Source organism: Sebastes umbrosus, chromosome 14 (assembly GCF_015220745.1).
Source record: "Sebastes umbrosus isolate fSebUmb1 chromosome 14, fSebUmb1.pri, whole genome shotgun sequence".
Lineage (NCBI taxonomy): Eukaryota > Metazoa > Chordata > Actinopteri > Perciformes > Sebastidae > Sebastes > Sebastes umbrosus.
The window spans coordinates 26,576,886-26,599,701 of record NC_051282.1 but is presented as its reverse complement, the minus strand read 5'-3'; the positions used below and the strand labels follow the sequence as shown (position 1 = coordinate 26,599,701).

The 22,816-nt window shown below is 40.5% G+C and overlaps 1 protein-coding gene across 2 annotated transcripts in view; it reads left to right on the top strand.

Annotated features, from left to right (window-relative positions):
- The first annotated feature begins 7,023 nt into the window (after positions 1-7,023).
- The window catches only part of LOC119502514 (ubiquitin carboxyl-terminal hydrolase 22-like), a 30,791-nt gene continuing 14,998 nt past the window's right edge, over positions 7,024-22,816 (top strand). The window contains exons 1-3 of one of the 2 annotated variants that reach the window (XM_037793560.1): positions 7,024-7,563; positions 8,353-8,385; positions 21,965-22,097. In XM_037793560.1, coding sequence (XP_037649488.1) covers positions 7,444-7,563; positions 8,353-8,385; positions 21,965-22,097 — 286 coding nt within the window. In that variant the 5' untranslated portion in view covers positions 7,024-7,443. The remainder of the gene's footprint in view (positions 7,564-8,352; positions 8,386-21,964; positions 22,098-22,816) is intronic. The other variant, XM_037793561.1, reaches the window with a different exon arrangement.

The following is a 22,816-nucleotide window of genomic DNA, read 5'->3' as shown; positions in this document are numbered from 1 at the left end:
CAAGGTAGTATCCTTTATTTCCAGTCAGCTTCTGAATTGTTTAAGAAAGCCTAGATTTACACAAAAGCCTGCACGTCATTATCTGTCTCTGAAGAAACGAGGCTCATCCGTCTACGCTTCTAACAAATTTCAATGATAACCTATTGACAACAAATGTCTCTCTTCTTGTGAGAATCCTCACGAAAAACAACTGAAGATCGCTTAACATGAAAATGATATCAAGTCAGTGGGAAAGGCCATGGGTACAAAGGTTTGTATAAACTCTGGCTCCTAACAGACATTCCCATCTATGAACTCCAGAGATAAATCACTAATCAGGGAATATCTTTCCCTGCAACTCCAAGTAAACTTGTGCTTTATGCCTATCGAGGGACTTCTGGCTAACATACGGGCCTGTGTGACTTCAGACCTCTTCAAGTTGAACCAGTCCATAACAGTCCCCCGGTGGATTGCCTCGCCCCAGCCAGCCGCTGTGATGACGCGAGAGGGCCGCTGCAGCTTGTAACCTCCCAGCAGCATCTCTGGCAGAGAGCTGGCAGGATGCAGATGTCCTGACTGCTGATCTGTGCTCTAATATTACCATGCTTCTCCATAATATGGAATATAATCTATCACAATCAGTCAGTGGCGCTGTACGTCATTGAAATTTGACATTTTCTTATTAAATACAATGACTTTATTAAATCTAATAGCCATGAGGACCTTTATGGTCAGATTGTGTGAGCAAAACAAAAAGTTTCATGTGACAGGAAATGTTTTCCAATCATCTGAGTTCTTGGGAAAAACAATTCAGAAACTGTCTTTGTGAAGTCAGCTGCCGATCATTATGCATTCCAAAGTAACATTTAATTTGATAAACAATGCTTCCCAGTCATGCACATTTGGGGTCGTTCAGTCATGAAATCCCTTTGTGTGTGTGTGTGTGGAAAAATGGATCAGGAGTCTCAACAGGGTCCAAAAACCACCTTAAAATTAATAAATGAAATAATTCAGTGGAAACTGAATGATTGCATGTGCTTTGTTTTACTCAGAACTGGCTCTGCCACCGTACTGAACTAGTTCATACTCATTGGTGTTTATTAGGGCACTCCGATTTCCTAGAAAGCTACGGAGCCTTGATAATCCACTGATTTTAACACACTTACTTTGGTGCGGTAACGGCATTACAGCTGGAGTTATTGCTGCAAATGGGACGCACAAGCTTTGAACAAACAGAGTAGTTACATGCCTGTTCAAATCAATCAGTTCATCACTTCGGGCTGACTGTTTGCAGGATAAGCACTTCATTACATTCCAGATGAGGGACACTGGTATGATGCTGTAATGACTCCAATAACTCCTTCTAGTACATGGCAGTGCTTATAGGGCTCAGACCCCGGCTGATAGTTTACCCTTAATCCAACCAAGACACTTGAATGACACCTCAACTCTTTCTTCGTACACTTAAGCTCATGTGAGTCCTTACACTATCACTCTCATTTCAACACCTTTCATTGCTCACACTATATTTTATCCCTTTCCTATCATTCCAACACTTCAGCTGCTCCTTCACACAAAGCTATAAGCCAGCAATGCAGTTTATCTTCCAACCATTTATCAAGCAATGCTGTTCAGCTCCACATGAATCAATTTACTTCAGTTTACAGCTTTTCGAGCAACGCAGTTAAGCTCCATCCAGCTGTGCAGTTCAGCGCCAGTATTAAAGAAAAAATATCTAATTTATTATAAATTAGGCCTGTCAATCGATTAAAATATTTAACCGCGATTAATTGCATGATTGCAAATTAATCGCACATTTTTTATCTGTTCAAAATGTACATTAAAGGGAGATTTGTCGAGTATTTAATACTCTTATCAACATGTGAGTGGACAAATACTGTATTCTACTTTAAGCAAACATTTGTATATATTTATAGTTGGAAATGATTTAACAACACATTGACAAATATTGTCCAGAAACCCTCACAAACTCAAATCCAACAGGCAACAACAGCTGTCAGTGTGTCAGTATGCTGACTTGACTATGACTTGCCCCAAACTGCATGTGATTATCATAAAGTGGGCATGTCTGTAAAGGGGAGACTCGTGGGTACCCATAGAACCCATTTTCATTCACATATCTTGAGGTCAGAGGTCAAGGGACCACTTTGAAAATAGTCATGACAGTTTTTCCTCGCCAAAATTTAGCACAAGTTTGCAGAGTTATTTACCAATGGATTCTTTAGGTTTTTCTAGTTTCATATAATATCAGTATCTTCACTCTAGCTTTAAAACTGATCCCGCTACAACCTTCAAAAAATTGATGGCGTTAAAGAAATTAGAAACGGAAAAACGTCATCATCGCGTTAACTTTGACAGTTATATTATAAATGCGTCTATGTTTGTACTTATTCCTACAGACCTTGGAAAAATGAAAAATAAGTGAGAAGTCATTGAAAAGATTTTCCTGAACACCATAGTGTTGATTATTACCAAACTGTGAAGCGACTCCATGGAAAAAAGATGATGAAATGTGAACATGCTGTTCTCTTTGCTGGGAGGATCTTGTTTGTGAGATCTACCAATATGCTGAGGACCCGTCCCTAAATCTGCTCCAACTGTCTAAGACAAGAGCATGTGTTGTTTATCCCATTCAGCCCATGACAAACAGAATCATCTGAGACACATTAATTCTTCTGTTAAGACAGCAGATGACTGAAGCTTAAAACGTATAGATGTATTGGCCTGTTGTGCCAGTCTCTCTGGTATTGGTCAGTTAGCTTTTGTAGTCTCTAGTTTGATTTTTCATATGCATTGTTTCCCTATACTCGCAGTCCTGATCATTACTTTTATTTTTCTTTCCTGGAAAGGAGAAGGAAGGATGATAGAACTTATTATTATTGCTGCTATGAATAAGAGTAAATTTTCCTCTTAAGAGCTACAAAGTTGAACTGTGACGATAAAAAGACCTACACTGCCCCCCAGTGGACAATCAAGAGAATCAACACTTTTTTCCCCCACAAATTCACAAACGAGGCTGAATATCCCTTTTTAAAATTATCTTGAAAGCCAAATTAGGGCTGTAAATCATGCTAGCCGGACCCAGATACCTGGAATTCAGCCTGTAGTTCAGAATATGTAATGGTGGTAATTAGTTTGAAGATGTGATGGAGTAGTAGGGGGTGTACGCCTGAGAAGAAAATGAAGAATAGACTCAGGCCAGGTGCTCGCTCTTGGTCATCTTCCTCTCAGGTGCAGATCTAGTCCATTACCACTATCTTCACCGCCTTAACAGCCAAAGATGAATATGAGGAGCGCTCTCGGGACATTGTTACACGTCTTTACATGCATTCCCACTTGAATTCATCGTCCATTGACCATAATAATCCCCACTGGCCAGCAATAGTACTTTCACTTTATCAATGTCACTTTACCTTTATATACAGTACATACTGTTTTACAAATTGTTACACCTCTGTGTATATATACATACATATTTATTACTTCTCTATACATACTAAATTACCATGTACTATATTCCTGTGAACATATATTACTTATCATCATGCATATACATACTACATCCTGTTTACATTCAGTTTTCCCATCTGAAATACTGTCTCCAACAAAATTACAAATTTACATATTATTTTATATTTACTTATGTTATTTTACGCCTTGGATTATCATTTAGCTTTTACTTTTATTTGTGTGATTTCTCCTTTTATATACATATATTATGAGCAATGTTGAAGGAATCTTAGACCAAAGATTTTCACTGACAATGACTGCTTTGCTGGAATTGACAAATGACAAATAAAAAAACCTTAAACCTTATTATACAAACCAGACAAAAGTGATTAATCACTGGGACTCATTAGTGTTTTTCATTAGTCTTTCCAACACAACGTAAATTGTTAAAGGCCCCATTATGGTTGCATTCATAAGTTCTGCACCCCATGACCCTCTTTGCATTAAGTGAGAATGTAAAGTCATTATAAAAAACAAGGCTAATATATATAATGCAAGTTAAAAAAACATTAGATGAGGCCAGGGTTTTACCTCCATGTTAATCAAAGCTGAGATCCCAATAGAGACATGGGAGGCACCTAAGGTCAGAGAAGCCTGTAGGGGCCCTGCTCCCATCCATTCATGCTATCTATCACATAGCCTATATTCATGGAACTAAGTTGACTTTCAGTTGAGAACACACATGTACACCATATAACCACTAGGTGGTAGGCTTTAATTGATGATATACTAACAGGTTGGACGTATACTAATATAAATAAATACAGGTCTGGGTTTTTTTGCTGATTTAAATATTTAGTTTATACTCTTTAGATGTCACACACTCAACTAAATTGCAATCATGAACTGACACTTCTGCGTATACGTGATGAATGATTATTAAATGCATACATCCATGAGACAGAAAAAGCATCTGTCAAAAACGATGCAATCAACAATGATTGACATAAAGTAAGGACAATAACAATTGTTGGACCACTTACACACCAAAAAACTGACAACAACCTGATATTTTAAGGTGGTATTTCATTCATCCTCACTGTGCAATATCATTTTCCACTTTTGTTAATAGTCTGTTTATTGTCAATACTGTATATACTGCTCCTATTTTTATACTTCCTTCTATTTAAATGGTTCATATTTTGTCACACTTTGTTTAGCTCTTTTTTTTTTTTACTGTGTCAGTTGATGCATCTTGTTTTTTTTGCACTATCCCCTTTGCTGCTGTACACTGCAAATATCCCCACTGCGGGACTAATAAAGGAATATCTTATCTTATCTTATCTTATTGTTTCCCTGTCGCATAATCAGAAAAAGGAACATCTTTGTGTTGTGCCCTTAAACAGGGGAAATAGTGAGAGAGAAGGATGAATAAATCTTTGTATTGAGTGAGGAAGAGGAGCCTGATCCCCCTACTGGAGCCCCGAGGAAATTACCAAACAGATTAACGCACAATCAACTCACACAGACAAGGATCTGCATCACCTATCTGCATTATTCCTCTTTCCCACTCACTGCATATATGTGCTGCATATAGTCTCTACAGTGACCAGTATTGATGCACATTTACATACAAAAAAATTAAATTACATGAAAATGAAAATGACACAATAATAACTGAGACAACAAAGAAATTAGCTTTTTTTCTCCAAATAAATGAATTATTCCTGAAAATGATGATTATTCTTGTCTGTCACATTTGCACCATTCAGAATAATGTTGTAAATTCTGGGATGGGTTATATAGGTTCCACACTATCCTGAATGGGAGGTGTTTTTTTTTGTTAAGGCAACTTCATCGATGCATCCTATATGGTTAAAATCAAATATTCGCCCTCGGCACAACACAAAGCGCCTGGGTCAGTCCTTCATGCTGGTAGCCATCAGGCTCCACAACCAAGGCTGACCCCCATATGAGAACTATGAGGACTTTAAGAACTTTCAACATGCACTATCTGCAACCATCTGGGACTCTAACCACTGGCGCACTTTACACTTACTTTACACTACACATCCTATATACACTTACTTTACACTATACATCCTATATACACTTACTATACACTATACATCCTATATACACTTACTTTACACTATACATCCTATATATCACTTTATAGACTGCACATATGTACATATTACATTTATTTATCGCACATACTACATTTATTTATTGACGGACTGCACACACTATGTTCACCCATTCACTCTGTATCTTTTATATCTCTATTATTGTTTTATAATTTTTGTATACCTGTACCTCTCCTGTGTTTCAATCTGTTTACTGATGTTGTTGCTTTGACACCTGAATTAATAAAGGTTCATCTTATCTTATCTTATTTTATCTTATATGTTCTTAATGTATATGTTCTTAATATGCCTGTATATATTCTTAATATGCCTGTATATGTTCTTAATATGCCAGTATATGTTCTTAATGTATATGTTCTTAATGTATATATTCTTAATATGCCTGTATATATTCTTAATATGCCTGTATATGTTCTTAATATGCCTGTATGTTCTTAATATGCCTGTATATATTCTTAATATACCTGTATATGTTCTTAATATGCCTGTATATGTTCTTAATGTATATATTCTTAATGTGCATGTATATGTTCTTAATATGCCTGTATATGTTCTTAATGTATATATTCTTAATGTATATATTCTTAATATGCCTGTATATATTCTTAATGTATATATTCTTAATATGCCTGTATATGTTATTAATATATATATTCTTAATATGCCTGTATATGTTCTTAATATGCCTGTATATATTCTTAATATGCCTGTATATATTCTTAATATGCCTGTATATATTCTTAATGTATATATTCTTAATATGCCTGTATATATTCTTAATGTATATATTCTTAATGTATATATTCTTAATATGCCTGTATATGTTCTTAATGTTTATATTCTTAATGTATATATTCTTAATATGCCTGTATATGTTATTAATGTATATGTTCTTAATATGCCTGTATATATTCTTAATATGCCTGTATATATTCTTAATGTATATATTCTTAATATGCCTGTATATATTCTTAATGTATATATTCTTAATATGCCTGTATATATTCTTAATGTATATATTCTTAATATGCCTGTATATATTCTTAATGTATATGTTCTTAATATGCATGTATATATTCTTAATGTATATATTCTTAATGTATATATTCTTAATGTATATATTCTTAATATGCCTGTATATGTTATTAATATGCCCTTGTACAAAGTATTTCCCTTTTATAATTGTAATTTAACTTAGTATTTTTAATGGAGCTTCCCAGCAAAAAAAAAGCATTTCACACGACTGTAACTTTATAACCTGCGTGACAATAAATAAACATCTTTGAATCTTTGAATCTTTGATTCTTTGAATCTTGAAGACGCGCCGGTGCCCAAACCGAGCGCACCCCCTCAAACAACACCAACGTTGCTTTCTAAAAAAAAAAAAAAAAAAAACCCAACGTGATGACGTCACGTCTTTGTGTTGGCAAATCACGGTGCACGCTGGGCGAGCATTGTGAAGCTTGTGTAGTTGTGGAGCGTTGAGTGTTAGCAAAGGCTAACTAGAGAAAGAAAGCTAACTAATCGTGTGTGAAGAAGAAGAAGAAGAAGAAGTGGGAGCTATATAACACTGAAAGGAAACTGTCAAAACAGCAAGAAGGAAAGCAGTGAAGTGATGAGATGACTAACATGATGTTGTAGTTAGTGAATCTAAAAGAACCGTCTGATGTACGAGGAGCATTTCTGCTGGATATCACATTTACCAAACGGAAACCATTCTGGACTGTTTTCGTGCTAAGCTAACTTAAAGCAAAGGAGACTTTTTCTTTTTCATTGTCACCCCACCACAACAAAAAAAAAACAACAACCCTCATTGCAACTTGAATGTGTTGTCTTCTGAGTCATGAGTCCGGCCGGGTGCTCCCATGTGAACGCTTATAAGGTGGAGAACTGGAAACAAAACCTTCGAGTCATATACCAATGCTTTGTTTGGAGTGGTACTGCTGAGACCAGGAGACGCAAGGTAACTAAAACACAGGAAACTGGGGTTAGTTAGCTTCAGGGAAAACATAATAATAATGTGGCACAGAGAAAACAAGACACAGGAAGTGCTAAAATGATGAAGCACTGGATGAGGTCGCACTAAATGAAACTAGTCTTGCAGCATGCTAGCATTAGCCTGCTAGGTTATCACCGGTGTGTTAGCTAGCTAGCTGCTCGGTGGAGACGGGTGGCTTCTTCTACTATCTTAACCTGCGACGTTTAATCTCTGTTTATTAGCTCAACATGTTTGCTGTGAGTCAATTGGTGAGGTTTTTTAGCGTAGCTTAGATGATGCAAAGTTAGCTGCATGGCTGCAACTGAGGAGAGTTGTGGCTAACACCAAAATGTGTCTACCATTGTGTGTCTCTTCTCCACACACGCACACAGTCGTGTCCACAGATTCTCCCAGGTTTTTTGTTTTGTTCATGCACTGGTTCATCTCTCTGGATGCTGGGACATCAGCTACTTCATTGCCAATTTCTTGTTTTTAGGGCTACATCTTTTATCCTACACCTGCTCGGCCTACACAGCTCTCTCTCTACAAATGTGATGTCATCCCTGATCTGTGTTGCAGTTTCTTTCACTTTCACACCCTTTTATTTTTGTCAACATAAACTTGTTTTTTTTGTGTTCATTTATTGAAAAAAAAACCCTAAAAGCTTTTCATTTTTACTGTGTTTTTTTTCATAGGTTGCTTGACTTGTTCAAAAAACCAATCCATGCTTCTCTTATATATGTCATACATTTTTATGTCGTTGTGATAAAATAGGTGCTTCAGGGTGATGCAGGATGGACAGAGCTGGTGAGTTGATGCTTATCCCCCCTCCTCATCTTCACTGACACACTTGTTAGTTCAGATGAATACGAGCTGGCTTTTGCTTTTCCTCTCCTCTCTTTGCTCACCTATCTGTGTGTGCCTCAGTGCCTTTTCATTTTAATGGACTGAATATTAGATGTGAACCTACGTAGCGGAAGAATTCAGCCCCCCATCCTTGTATCTGCTGCGATACACAGTTACAGCCAGTGAGATTACCAGGGTGGGAGGGTGGACTATGAGGAGTACAGCCCAAAGCATAGCTCAGTTACATTGCAGGCATGTCAGAGCAAATAGCTCGTGCAAAATGGTCGATGACCCTTTTGTTTGTACAATGTTGCAGTGACATGCTGTGGTTTTTGAGCACGGTGTTCACATTTACCTTTATTAATGCTTTTTACATCCTGACGTGCATCAGGATTTAAAGAAGCGCAAGAGAGCATCTGAAAATGTATGAGGCGGTCCCAATATCAGGCAGTGTAGTGGGGTGACACTGCAACAATTTTACCAGCATTTGATGGATGTTAATATCGACAGTCTAGTTTCTTTCTCACACTCCGCCTGACAGGAATGCAATCAACGGGAGCTCAGTCAGTCTGTCAAAATAAATAAGACTGGTCAGTGGTGCTTTCTGTTGCTCTCGTCTTAGCAATTCACAATGTTCTGCCCAACGCTGTATGTGTGTTTAGCTGTTGCAAACCTGGCCCGTCGCTTACTTTTTAGGAGAACTGTTTTCAGCACCATCACCGCTACCAGAGCTTCAGCAGCAACCACCACTTTTCTCCTCAGATTTACCTCTGACACAAACTGCCATTTTGATAGAAACACTGACTGACAATATATGAGCGGTATGATGCAATATCTCTTCCTTGTTCTTCTACCATGCTCTGTACGTGGTGGTGTGCTGCGTGAATACCAGTCCTCCAGGGCTGAAGCCTGCTAACTGTCATAGTCCTCAAGGTCAGATGGCATTCAAAGACAATTGTTTAGGTTGAGCTGTCGTGAGCAGGTTTCTGTACGCTTTAAAGCTGTCATTGGTAGTTTCAGTCTGGATTGTATGATATTGTTATGCACTGTCCGACTCCTCCATCAGTCCTCCCCCATCAGTCCATGTCATCTGTCAGTGCAGGTTTTTTTTAACACCAGCCCTGTATCTAATAGTGACATGTATAATAACTTTTACAGGTATATTTTTGGCTGTAATGTGTCATTTTTATTCATTTATATTAGAAATGCAGCTATTTTCTCCATTTTCTGTGATTTGAAAGAAGAATACGGTTGTTTACAATTAAAGTTGACTGACAAATAGCATTAAAACTCAGTTTTGCTTACGGGAGCCATTCCTTTTTAGCTTTTCGTATGATTTTGTTGTGTAACAGCTGTCTAACATCTGTTACGGCGTGTACCCAGTGGTTCTGCTCTGCCCATCTGGACCCAGACACTGATGATGGTACAGGTGACTGATACGGAGAGAAAGCAGAGTGGCTCCTGAATCAAGTGCTGCCTAATTGCACTCCAGCAGGATGCTATATGGGAGTCTTGTGTCTCACACACCCCCTTTCATCGAGGCTCTTTACCCACCTAACTACTCTTGACATGCAGAGCAGGTGTAGTGCTGCTCCGGTGGTGAGGCAGTCTTTGATTTTGTGACTAGGTGGCTTTAACATCACATCCTGGTATCCTAACATTATGGAATAGAAATACAAATCCTGCATCTGTCCGTGCTATGTGGAAATGTTTTTTTTGAACAGATCACAGGGGCATAGAGAGGTATGCTGAATGTTAACATGGATGATAACACAAAAGCTTATCACTGCACTGCTTACCGCATATTCGTCGTACAATAATAGCAAATACAAGGCAAGCATTGTAGTATAAAAGAGGCACCTTCTGCATCGAGGGAAGTTGAAAGACATTGCCATTCAGAGACTGAGGGATAGAAAAGATTCGTTTCAACATTGTATTCAGACTTGGTTTCATTAGCGAGCGCCTTTTATCCTGAATTGCTGTTTTTTTACCTCCTCTTTTCCTCGTTTCTTTTTTTTCCCTTTACCTGTCCTCAGCAGCCTCCCCGCAAGCTGTCATCCTCTCTACCTCGAGCTAAAATCAATTCCCAGGCAATGTGCAGGAACATTAGTGGAGAATCTGTCACCTGCTCTGCATGCACAATCTGAAAACCCCACACGAGTAACAAACGGCAGAACGAGTGCCAGAGATAGCAGTTTGCAGAGATGACATCACAGCCCCAGTGCGGCTTGGGATCTGCTATCCTTAATTAGTAGAAATTAATTAATAATAATTCTTTTGGCATGTTGGTCTTAGATGAAATGCCCCATTAGCTTCGGATGTGCGTGTGCGTTTACACTAACGCAGTGTATGAGATCGTGCACGCTGGCAGTGTGTTGGCCATAAATTATGGATTTAACTTGGTGACCATATTTGATATTATTGTCAGGCCTCAAGTCTGATCTCCTTTTGCGTAAACATGTCTTAATTGTCCCATGCGCACAAACATTAACTATTCCTAAATCATTTTATAATTGTATATGACACAAATGCTCCATGGAGAAAACAACTAAATGCAGATTGAGCAGCGTATTAGGGATGTCCCACTAAGGGAGATGGCCAGAATAAACAAGTATGCGATAGTGTTTTCTCTTTGGTGTTAATAACGGACATCTTCTTTTGTGCATGTGTGCTTCATTATATTCCATTCTGGTCGAGGTGTGCTACGTGCCATATAGCCAGAGGGGCTCCACCCACCGTAGACTGTCAGCTCGTGTCATGTAACAAACATCGGATAGCAGAGGAGGAACTATTGTTCTGATGCACTTCCCCTTCTATCTTCCTGGGTGCTTACTTTGATTCCCGTCTCTTAATCTATTATTACTGCGTTGTGTTGCGAGTGTATGTTTTAATGAGCGATTGTTTGGCACGTGAGCCTCAGTGTGTGCACACATTTCTTATGTGTGCTCTCTTAAATTGAGATTCATGTCACACCAGATTGCCATTTTAAGCAGGCACAGCTCGGAAATAGAAACCTGCCCTTGCTTTTAACAATTCATCCCTCTTTAGGCCCAACTCCAGCCATATTCATAATTTATACTTTGTGAATGGCTATGGTGGTGGAGTGATATTGTGAATATTCATGAAGGTCGTGGTTATTTATTTTGTGTGCTGCTCCATCCTGCAGAACATTTACTATCTATAAGAGGAGGTTTCGACGCTGCCATGAAGGAATCTGCCATGCAGTTAACATTATCTTAGGTTGAGTGGGAATTTGGATGCGATGAAAGCAGGGTGGGGTTGGCGGAATTTTACAGCCATAACTTCTTTGAAGTACTTGCTGTCGCTTTGATTAAAGGGGTAAGGGTCGGGATTAGAGAGCTGACTGAAGTCAGCTTTTTTATCTTCTAGTTTTGATAAATCATATATGATCACAGGAACTGTAACCCCCCCCCCCTTTTCCCACAAGCGCAAAACCCCCTTTCTGCTTGTGATGAGGGAAGATGAGAGAGGAATCATTTGGTGGATGTTGCTGGGAATTTTAGAGGTAGGGAAATGGCTATATTTTCAAGGATGACACATTTACTTCCTTCTGTCACTCCCTCCTGTTCTTTCGCTTCACACACACACACACACACACACACACAAAATGCACACAAAATGCACTGAGGCACGGCCAATCCCAGAGAGCGGCTGATTCCTGTGCTGCGAGCAGATCTCTTTGTCAGATCAGTCTCCATCACATCACAGGCCCGCTCTCTGACTCATCAGCATACGTTTGTAGCATCAGGATCTATTCCTCCAGCCTCTTCATAGCCCTTTGCTTGTTCCTCTTCTGCGCTCACTCCCACGCTTTTTCTTCCTCTTTCTCCTTGCTTTCGCTTTTTTTTTTTTTTCTATTTGCAAACCTTGCTCAGCCCATGGTTCTCATTGCCTCTTGATTATTCCATACAATTCTATGCCATTAAAAATGTACTTGTACTGTTTATCTTTTGATAATTACAATACTGTAGTTGTTACAATTTTAAGATTACACAAAATATACACGGCGTTGTTAAACTGCCATGCTAAAAATATCGTTTTCTTTTGGATCCTGTGAAATTCATAGCAAAGCCTCTAATCCTCTCATTTCCCCCCTCTTCCCATCCCGTCCTTCTCCCCTCACACTCAGTGGTGATGTCAGACTTTGGATTCTGGCCTCCTTCCAGCCCTATTTTCTTCCACGTCTGTGTGCTCTCTCTCTGTCACTCCCAAGTCTTGTCTAATGTGGCTTTCGGTCCGTCAGTCTCTGTGACCGCGGCTCAGTGACTCAGACTAAACAAATGGCACAAGGTCTGTAACCTCCTCCCATAGTAATGGGCCTGGTGTGTCACCTTGTGGTGTCCCTTTCGCATGCTATCGCCTCCCAACTTTTTAGCCTTTGATAATCCAATCTCCCGCAGATACTCACGATACTTGAGTGCCGATTCAATATGTATTGCGATTTTTAAGTATTGCGATTCAATATTGCTTTTTATTTATAATATTTGTTACCTTCTTTTAACACTAGACCAAGGGGAAAAGTTGAATCATACACTTTTTAGGGACTTTTACTTTGGAAAATATCAAAATTAATATAGTAAAAATGTTTGATTTTCAGCATGTATGTAGTCAGAGATGTCCTGAAGTCAAATATATCAGTCATTGTCATTTATTAATACATTTCCCTCACAAATTAGTGGTATTTTCTTTTAATTTAAATTGTCAGTCATTTTCAGGAATTATTTATCAACTGCGTTTTTTTTTTGGTTGACTGATACGGAACGGATATGACGTCACGTTACTCAGACTACAACAATAAAAGCGGTAACTTCATTCTACCTCCGCATAGACTCAAATGAGGCAAAAATATTGATTCGGGCATTAAAAAATCCATTTCAAAATCCATTTTTCCCCCACCCTTAATACTCCGCATCTCATTTAATAGTGTGAACTGAAGGCGCTCTAATGTACTTGAAGTATTCGTCATTGTACTGGATGTGCTCTGCTGCGGTGCTTTCATCCTTGCTGTTTATTGTAGATCAGAGATGCTAAAGGAGACTGAGAGCTTGGTCTCTTGCTATGCTTTAGCAATCTTCCACTGGGGAGTAATCGTGGTCAAGAAGATGCAACGCTGACATGGGCACAAAAGTGAAATGGGTGGTAAAGGAGGTGGGTGCATTAGGCTGTCAATGGAGGAAAGAATCATGAAAAATGCATTGACACGTTTAACAAAAAAACAGCAATTGTTTTATTTCAGGAAGGGTTATCATAGCTATAGTATGTTCAGTGACCATGCATGCTTATACGGCTTGGTGAGGGGGAGTCTTGTCCCTGAGGACAAGCATGACTTTGCGTTTTGATTAAGCTCCTCTCCGTGTGCGCCGCATCCAGCTCTCCTCTCAGCCCCTCCTCGCTAGACAAGTTGACAGATTTTCTCCTCCATCTCTCCCTCTGACCATTTCTCTCCTTTGCCCTCCCTTCAACTAGAGATGCTACTTCTCATTCGACTGTCCAACAGGCTCTGGAAAGACATCGCTGCTACAAAGCATGCTGGTCATGGCCCGAGCCAGCCAATGAGGCTGCTGTCCAGCCCTCCCTCAGTATCACCATCTGGCTAATGAGCTGTCAATCACTCCCCAGGGGCCGGCCAAGCCCAAAACCAAGAGGCAATCAATCTCCTCCACTGTGGACACTCAATTATTCCCTATTGTTAAAACCTTGGGCCCAAGTGACAGCTTTTCTCAGGGTTAGGCATTTTGTCTGGAAACGGTTCTCTGTCCTTGTGAAAAGGTGAAGATTGTGGCATTTAGCCCCTCGCAAGATAATTTATTACTCACGTCTGCTCGATATATACTCACTTTTAAAGACTGTGCAGTGAACTAATAGACCCACTGTGCCTCTTTTCTGTAGGCAGTGATCGTAGATTTTCCTGGAGGTAGTGTTCAAGCATCCTGATTGGTGCTACGGGGACAAAAAAAAAAACTAGTGATCTGATGAGATTTGAGTCCGAGGGGACCAGCCCAAGGGGTGTTAGTCACATCAGCGCTCTCTCCTCAATGTGTGTATGTGTTTTCTTTCGGTGGAGGCAGGGTGGTTTTGGGCATCTGGTAGCTGCAGGGTTTGACAAGTGATCGCACACCCTTTTGTTAAGCTGGAGCTAGACTGTTAACCATCTGTGCCGACAAACACAAACATGCTGCCGTCTGCATGATCCTCCCTCTTGCCGTACATGTTTGTCAATGTTTTTCCTTATTTTATTTTTTTTGCAGCAGCATTGGTCTGTCTACACACTGGTGAATTGGATAAATATTGGCTTGGTGCACTTGTGTGAGGGGGCTTTGTGCGACTCCTTTTATGAGACAGCGTGGCAGGTTTCAAAGCATGTGTGTTTGGTGTGTAGTCCCGCTCCGATCATGTGTATGTGGACACAAGTAGCCAGTCACTACTACAACACATTAACCACCATTTTTACAGTAGTTTTGAGTGGAAATCCTTCTGCTCCCTCCTATTTTTACCCCTACATTTCCTCCTCTTTGAAAATCAAGAAGGAATCGCAGCCTATCTCTCTGTAATCGAGTGATCTTAATCAAATTCACACATGCACGCCTAACCGTGCTCTATCACACCAACCTACACAAACCCCCGAGAAGCATCGGAATACATTTTTCATCACGCCATCAAAGCTACTCCACCGTGAGTATCTCAGCTTAGTTCCACTCTATCCTCATTTTATCCAGTTTTTATTTCTTTTTTTTCCACCGCACATGGCAAGAAGCTAGACACCATAGTCTTAGGGTTTTAGCTATAACGTCCTTATAGCGATGTCTGACAGTATGAGGCCAAACTCCACACTCCCAACAATCCCTCATCTCTCCCACAACCTCGGATTCATTTGGACGAGGTGGGAATACATTCTCGCGCAAAGACCGTACAGCGTGTCATCGTCAACAGAGGTTACAATGAGCTGATGGGGGACGGAAGTGAAAAGAGAATGGAGGGAGATTCGTATTGTGCGCGTCCCTAGGGCTGCTTACTGAGACTGCATTTCGCAGGCCAGGCATTGTCATGTGGGGATAGTGGGAAGTGAGGGGAGGAGGTAGGGGGGGGGGGTAACAACATCATCCTGCCAAAGCACTGACAGGCTGCAGCCCCACGGGGTCAGCCGGCAGCACGGTTCTGGAGCATCACCATCAGTCTCCTTCCCCAGCCTCCCTCGGCTTGTTCGTATTAGTTATAGAATCAGAAAGGACTGTGTGTGTGTATGCGAGAGTACTCATAGCAAATGTCTAAAAATATTTGTGTGTGTGTATACTGTATAAGCTTATGGAGGGATTCGGCATGTCTTTTTTATGCATATTTATTAGGCAGGGACTCCCGATTCAGTACTATGATTACTTGGGTGCCAATTTGTGTATACTTCCGCTAACTAAGTCCGTCGCTAGCGCTCCCGTCAGCTCCATTCTCTTTTTATACATCCATGGTCAGCTCCATCTGGGCCGTTTGAATGCATTTAACATAAATGTCAGTATATGGGTGCTCTACAGTTGTAGCGTCGGCCGATTTGACCACGGAGATGAGACTGACGGCTGGCTTGACCGTACGTTACCACAATACGATAACGTTACCTGACCATGACAGAGTTAGCATGCAGCTTTAGTAGTGATGTCTTGCTCTGCTTTCCCTGGTAATGTTTGAAACCCAAAGTGTTTCCATACTTTACTGTATGTGTCGTGTTGGATTTAACATGTGAGGGTGCAGGTCGTATCCACGTAGACCCTACACTGTTTTCTGTTTTGTCGTTTCGGCTCGACCGGCTGCTGTTTGTTTTGGTGACGGATACGGAACGGATATGACGTCACGTTACTCAGACTACACAGTAAAAGCGCTAACTTCCTTCTACCTCCGCATAGACTCAAATGAAGCAAATATATCAATTCTGGCATTAAAAAATCTATTTCAAAATCGTAAAAAAAAAATCGCAATACATAGGTGAATCGTTTTTTTCCCCCACCCCTAATACTTGTGTTCAGTACGCATATCGCCCATTCTTAATTTTGTTGATCTAGAGCATGTGTGTGTGTGTGTGTGGAGAAGCATGCGCAGGCTTCTGAGTGTGAGGCAGCCTGGTGAGTCACTGCTCTCATATAGCCGTGCTCTTCTACCCCGTATTGACTCTCCCCTCCCCTCCCCGGTCTGTTCTTTGCAGCAGCAGGAGCGTGCTCAGTAGAGCCAGACCTTTGTCCACATCATAATCGTCGTCATTTTCTCTCCTCCTCAGTTACAGCTCATCACATTACTGCCTCTGTTTGAATACATGAATGCATTAACCTTAATGCTGAAATAGGAATAATGCAGACGGATTGAAAGAATGCAGGAGGAGATGAAGAAGCATGGACTTTATTTTACAGCTAGATCTAGAACATTTGATTCATACTGTAGTTGTTGGACTCGGGTCATTGTGAGCTGACGGCCACTCAGTGGACCTACAAAGCGTGTAATGCTATCGTCCCCTCACGTTAAAGATGTATTGGAGACCTATTCATCCAGCTAATGCCTCTCTGCATCTGTTCCTCCATCAATCAGCAGCTTTGTACATCAACGGGTGATTCCCCCGGACACGGAGCCCCAGCCTAACTTGCCCTCACCCCAGATGGGAAATGCAGCCTAGCGCAGCAGCACGAACGTGAGCTCGCTACCTGTCCGACACTTGTTCCAGTCATCTGAGCCAGCGGCTGATCAATAGCTGATCTAATGGAACATTAAAAGCCCTGGGCGCAGAGAAAGGCAGGACTGCTGACACTGAGGAGTAGACAGCCTGTGAACCATGAGGAGAGAGCACAGAGAAGCCGAGGGGGGGCTGGAGCAGGGATAGATTTTCTGCCCGCTAAAGGGGTGTCGAGGCGGGTGAGGGGGAGGGCAAGGCGTGGCACTGGCAGGGTTTCTTGTTTTCGACTTGGAGTGCTGGTGCAGTGGAGATGGAGCGGGGATTAACAACACTGGCCTGTCTTTTTATCTTTTTAGTACATGTAGGGTATCATTTAGATTCTGAAAACACAAGTCCTGCTACACACTCTGCCCTTCTAAAAGTTCAAAGAGCCGGCTGTAGAAGTGGATGTTTCTAGTGACGGTCAACACTTTGTTCCTTCTCACCATACATCCCTCTTGGAAAAAGCACACCTCGTTGATTTGGTTCTGCCCCTTCTCTTACACACCCGTTCAGAGCTGGCTGGCTAAAAGAGCGATATGAATAAAAACAGAGCTTAGCGTCTGCGACCCTGAATATCCCCTCTACTGCAATGTCATCACAATCCAGCCCACGCCTGCTAATGCTCAGCCAAAACACAGACCTGACTGTGAGTTTTGCGACCTATCTCTGCGTCAACTCCTCCATACAAATAGATATTTGCACGGGTCTGTAATTTCAATCTTGCATCCACCGGCTCGTGCACAATTTTTGACCATTTCCGCCCGATTTTTACTTATCACACAGGTAGAACGGATATGTTCTTTTGATTTAAATAAATGCACATAAGTTACTTAACGGTTTATTAAGCCAACTTTAGAGGAGCTTTATTATATACCTTTTTTTTCTCCATGATTTATCGCGATTAATTGCAAATGAATCGTACATTTTTTATTCATCTTAAAAGGAAATTTGTCAAGTATTTAATACTCTTATCAACATGGGAGTGGGCAAATATACTTGCTTTATGCAAATGTATGTATATATTTATTATTGGAATTCAATTAACAACACAAAACAATAACAAATATTGTCCACAAACCGTCACAGGTACTGCATTTAGCATAAAACAATATGCTCAAATCATAACTTTTGGCAAACTGCAGCCCAACAGCCAACAACAGCTGTCAGTGTGTCAGTGCGCTGACTTGACTATGACTTGCCCCAAACTGCATGTGATCATCATAAAGTGGGCATGTCTGTAAAGGGGAGACTCGTGGGTACCCATAGAACCCATTTTCATTCACATATCTTGAGGTCAGAGGTCAAAGGGACCCCTTTGAAAATGGCTATGACAGTTTTTTCCTCTCCAAAATTTAGTGCAGGTTTGGAGCGTTATTTAACCTCCTTCGGCATAAGCTAGTATGACATGGTTGGTACCAATGGATTCCTTAGGTTCTTCCAGTTTCATATGATACCAGTATCTTCACTCTAGCTTGATGAAAAGTAAAAATTAGCCGATGCTTCAGGCAGCAAAACATCAAGGACTGTTTGTGTATTTCTGTTGTTACCCATAGCAATACATACCAGATGTTGTAACATCAAGATTCAGAGCAGCAGTATTAGTGTTACTGTTAATATAAGATGTGGATTAGGGATGGAAAGTATGTGTAATGTTTAGACTTTAGAACAAAAATGTACGTCTTAACTAGAGAACGAGAATGAGCGATAAAAAGAGACCTTTATATGGCAATGCATTTGGATGCACATAGTTTATTGGAGCACAAAACATTTATGCATAGTCCAGACCAATACTGTTGCCTCATGATACTCACTGCCCACTTCCAACCATATTGTATACTGCAAATCCTTTGTTAGCAACAGTTGTCAGATCTTACGGGAACTGCAAGCTCCGAAACAAAGCTTCATGATAAAATGTTGTGGCCTTGGATATTTAAGTTTTGAGTCATACTGTGAGTTATTTTGTGAGATTGTTTTATTATACCACACAAGTGGTATAGTCGTCCCACTGCACAGGCCTGGGTTATGTATCACCCAGAGAGAAGGAAGTGAAACTGTCTTGTATAACCTCTTTTATTTCTCTGCAACAATACGCTTTAATGTTGCTCATATGGTGTCAGGTTATACTATTGTATCTCTAGTCAAAAGATAGCAATAGGCAGACAATACTGTACCGGGCCCTTGAGTTTCTGTCCAATAGCTTAAGCAAAGTGTGTAGGAGTGTGTGAGTCTTTCTTCCGAGTTAGTTTCACACAGTGTACCAGAAAGTGAAAACTAGTACATCTCTCCATCCAGCCAATAGTTTCTTTCTCATTTTGTTTCACTTCACCTTTGCTTCACACCTACTTTCCCTCTGTCTTCTCTCTATGAGTGGGTGACTCATTGCAGCATGGTCTTTGATTAGATCGCTCTGTCTTCCCTCTCTTTATTCAATTTCTCCCTCTCTAAGCTTGCAGGCTTGCAGACTACATGTTGCTGTGCTTTCACTCACATCACCAACAGAACTGTATAGCGAAAGCAGCAAGAGTACCCTAATCAGTGTTAAAAGATTTTGCATTTGCTGTTACTAATTGTTTTTAAAATGATTCCATTTTGGTATACAATCTGCATGCTATACATGTCTTGGAGGATAAGAAGTGAAATGGAATTGGGAGTATTCCTCGTACAGTAGTACTTTATTTCATCTTAAAATACTTGTTCGGATAGTGTCACCTCATGCAGCTCCACCGCAATTAAGACTCCAGGCTCAGCAGCCTGTACACAGGTATACAGCCATAAAGGCCTGTCACGATAATTATGTTATCGACTTATCGTACAATATATGATCATGAACTGAATATTTTTTTACGTTATCGACTTATCGTGCGATATATGGATATGACCTCAATAATTTTTACTTTATCGACTTATGTACAATATATGGACATGACTGACAATATTTACGTTATCAACTTATTGTACGATATATGGACATGACCTCAGTAATTTTTGCGTTATCAACTTATCGTACGATATATGGACATGAGGTCAATATTTTTTACACTATCGACTTATTGTACAATATATGGACGTGACTTTGATAATATTTACGTTATCATCTTATCGTACGATATATGGCCATGACCTTGATAATATTTACGTTATCGACTTATCGTACGATATATGGACATGACTTTAATAATTACGTTATTGGCTTATCGTACGATATATGGACATGTTGTCAATTTTTACGTTATCGACTTATCGTACGATACTTGGACATGACTTTGATCATATTTACGTTATCGACTTATCGTGCGATATATGGACATGACTTTAATAATTACGTTATTGGCTTATCGTACGATATATGGACATGACCTCAATCATTTTTATGCTATTGACTTATCGTACGATATATGGACATGACCTCAATCATTTTTACGTTATCGACTTATCGTACAATATATGGACGTGACTTTGATAATATTTATGTTATTATCTTATCGTAAGATATATGGACATGATCTCAATCATTTTTACGTTATCGATCGACTTATCGTACGATATATGGACATGACGTCCATTTTTACGTTGGCATTGTTCAGACATTCACACATTTTTGTTACCAGAGCCCGGGAGTCAATTTTATTTATTTATTTAATTTTGGTTGTGATGTTTTTTTTTATTCATGTTTCATTTATTTAGGATATTGTGATATTTTTTTCACATTCCAATTCCGAAGTAGTGAGTATTTTTAAGAATTAAAAGTGCATGGCTCTTTGAAAGGGTTTACATATTTTACTATATCGTCATCATGTCAGTGGCATAAAACGGTCTTTAAATGACAATAATATCGTTTATCGTAATTATTTCCTTGATAATATATCGTCCAACAAAAGTAGTTATCGTGACAGGCCTGCAGTCATATAGCCTGTATGTTACTGTGTTCATTAGCTTGACCGTTGTTGGATGCTTTTACAGTGAAACCTGTTAGAGAAGGATTGGGTGTTGTGTGTTAAATAATGCAGTTATTAGGTCTCAAACTTGTGTATGTACATGTGCGCTGCCTGCGCTCACATACAGCATCTGTATCATATTTCTGCCCAGAATGTCCACACTTGTCTACTACACTTTGTTCAGTTCATCTCTTCTCTCCCTTATCTAACTGCATTTCCCTGCTCAGAGACGGTGATGGCCTCTCATGCTAGACCAACAACCCTCTCTGGGTTCCCCTTTCACATGGTTGTTACAAAACTTTTACATTATACACAGTGTAACCACCAAACGTAATCTGATGTGCATAAGACGGCGACCTGTTCTCCTGTGCAGCCAATGTAGGGATAATTTTATGGCAGGTTTGCAGAAGAGGACATGCATTGTAGCGTCCGGTTACCTCTGGATGCTGTAGTCAAACCAATTACACACACTCCAGCTGCCGTTAGTGTGTGCTTCAGACAAATTCTGCTTGCCTTCTCCAGTGTGCCTGCCAAGCATTAAATCCCATCATGCCCTGCATGTGTTAGAGAGCGAAAAGATTCAGTGTGGAAATATGTTGTTATTCAACTGCATTGAATTTGTCAACAGGCCCAGCAATCTCTAGTCCGTCTTCATATCGGGTCTATTCAGGCACCGTGTCCTCCGAAGTGTTTGTGTGACTGACGGGAAGATATAAATCTGATTCAGCTGGCAGGGAGTTCCACTCTGTCTGCCTACGCCACTCTACAGTATAGCTCAGGGCTCTGTCCTGCTGCAGAGGATTTTTGCACCACACTAACTGTCCTCTCCTTTTTTTGCTCCTCTCCTCTCCCCCTCCAACCCCCAAACCCCCTTCTCCTTTGGGTCCTCTCTTTCCAGGCCAAGTCGTGTATCTGTCACATGTGTGGAGCTCACCTGAACCGACTCCACTCTTGTCTCTACTGCGTCTTTTTCGGCTGTTTTACGAAGAAACACATCCACGAGCACGCAAAAAACAAGAGACACAATCTAGGTAAGCCACATGCAGCAGATCTGAATTGCTTTGTTGTCGATGGAGCTAAAAATTCCATTTGATAAATGATGATATCAGTATACGTGTTGTCCCTCCCTACGTCCAAGGCTCAGTCCCATCACGTCAGTCCTCGCATTCACATGCACCCCTGTGGCCCACTGCAGCATCAGCTATTATCAGCAAAGGATTACAGCATTACTTCGGGCAACTTCCTCCTCTGAGCAGACAGGGAGCTAACCGCAGCGCATTACCATTCTGGTGGGAGCGCCTTAGCCAGTCAAATGTCATGGGCTTAAGTTCGTACTCTCCCTTTCACACAGCGGCAAGGGAGGGGTAGACATTGCTAATCCACAGCTACCAGGAAGCCTAGCTTCAACCCTACATGCTAATTATGCTAAATAAGATAATGACACTAATGAGCGAGATTTTGATATTACCCTGACGAGGACGACTAAACGTGGGAACCAGGGAGACTGGTAGGGTGGCTTGGTAGTTGTCTGAAAGGCTTTAATTGATTTAATGCATTTCAACAGCATTTTTTTTTTACACACACGTATACCCCAAGTGCACGGCCACAGTGTTAATTACCTTTGAGCTATCCACAGGAGCCTCTCTGACACTGGCACTCTGTTTTTCTCCACCTCTAATCAAATTAATCCAAACTCCCTGTCTGCTGGAGTGCTACATAGCAAGCTCCCCTTCTCAGAACTCCTTTTTAC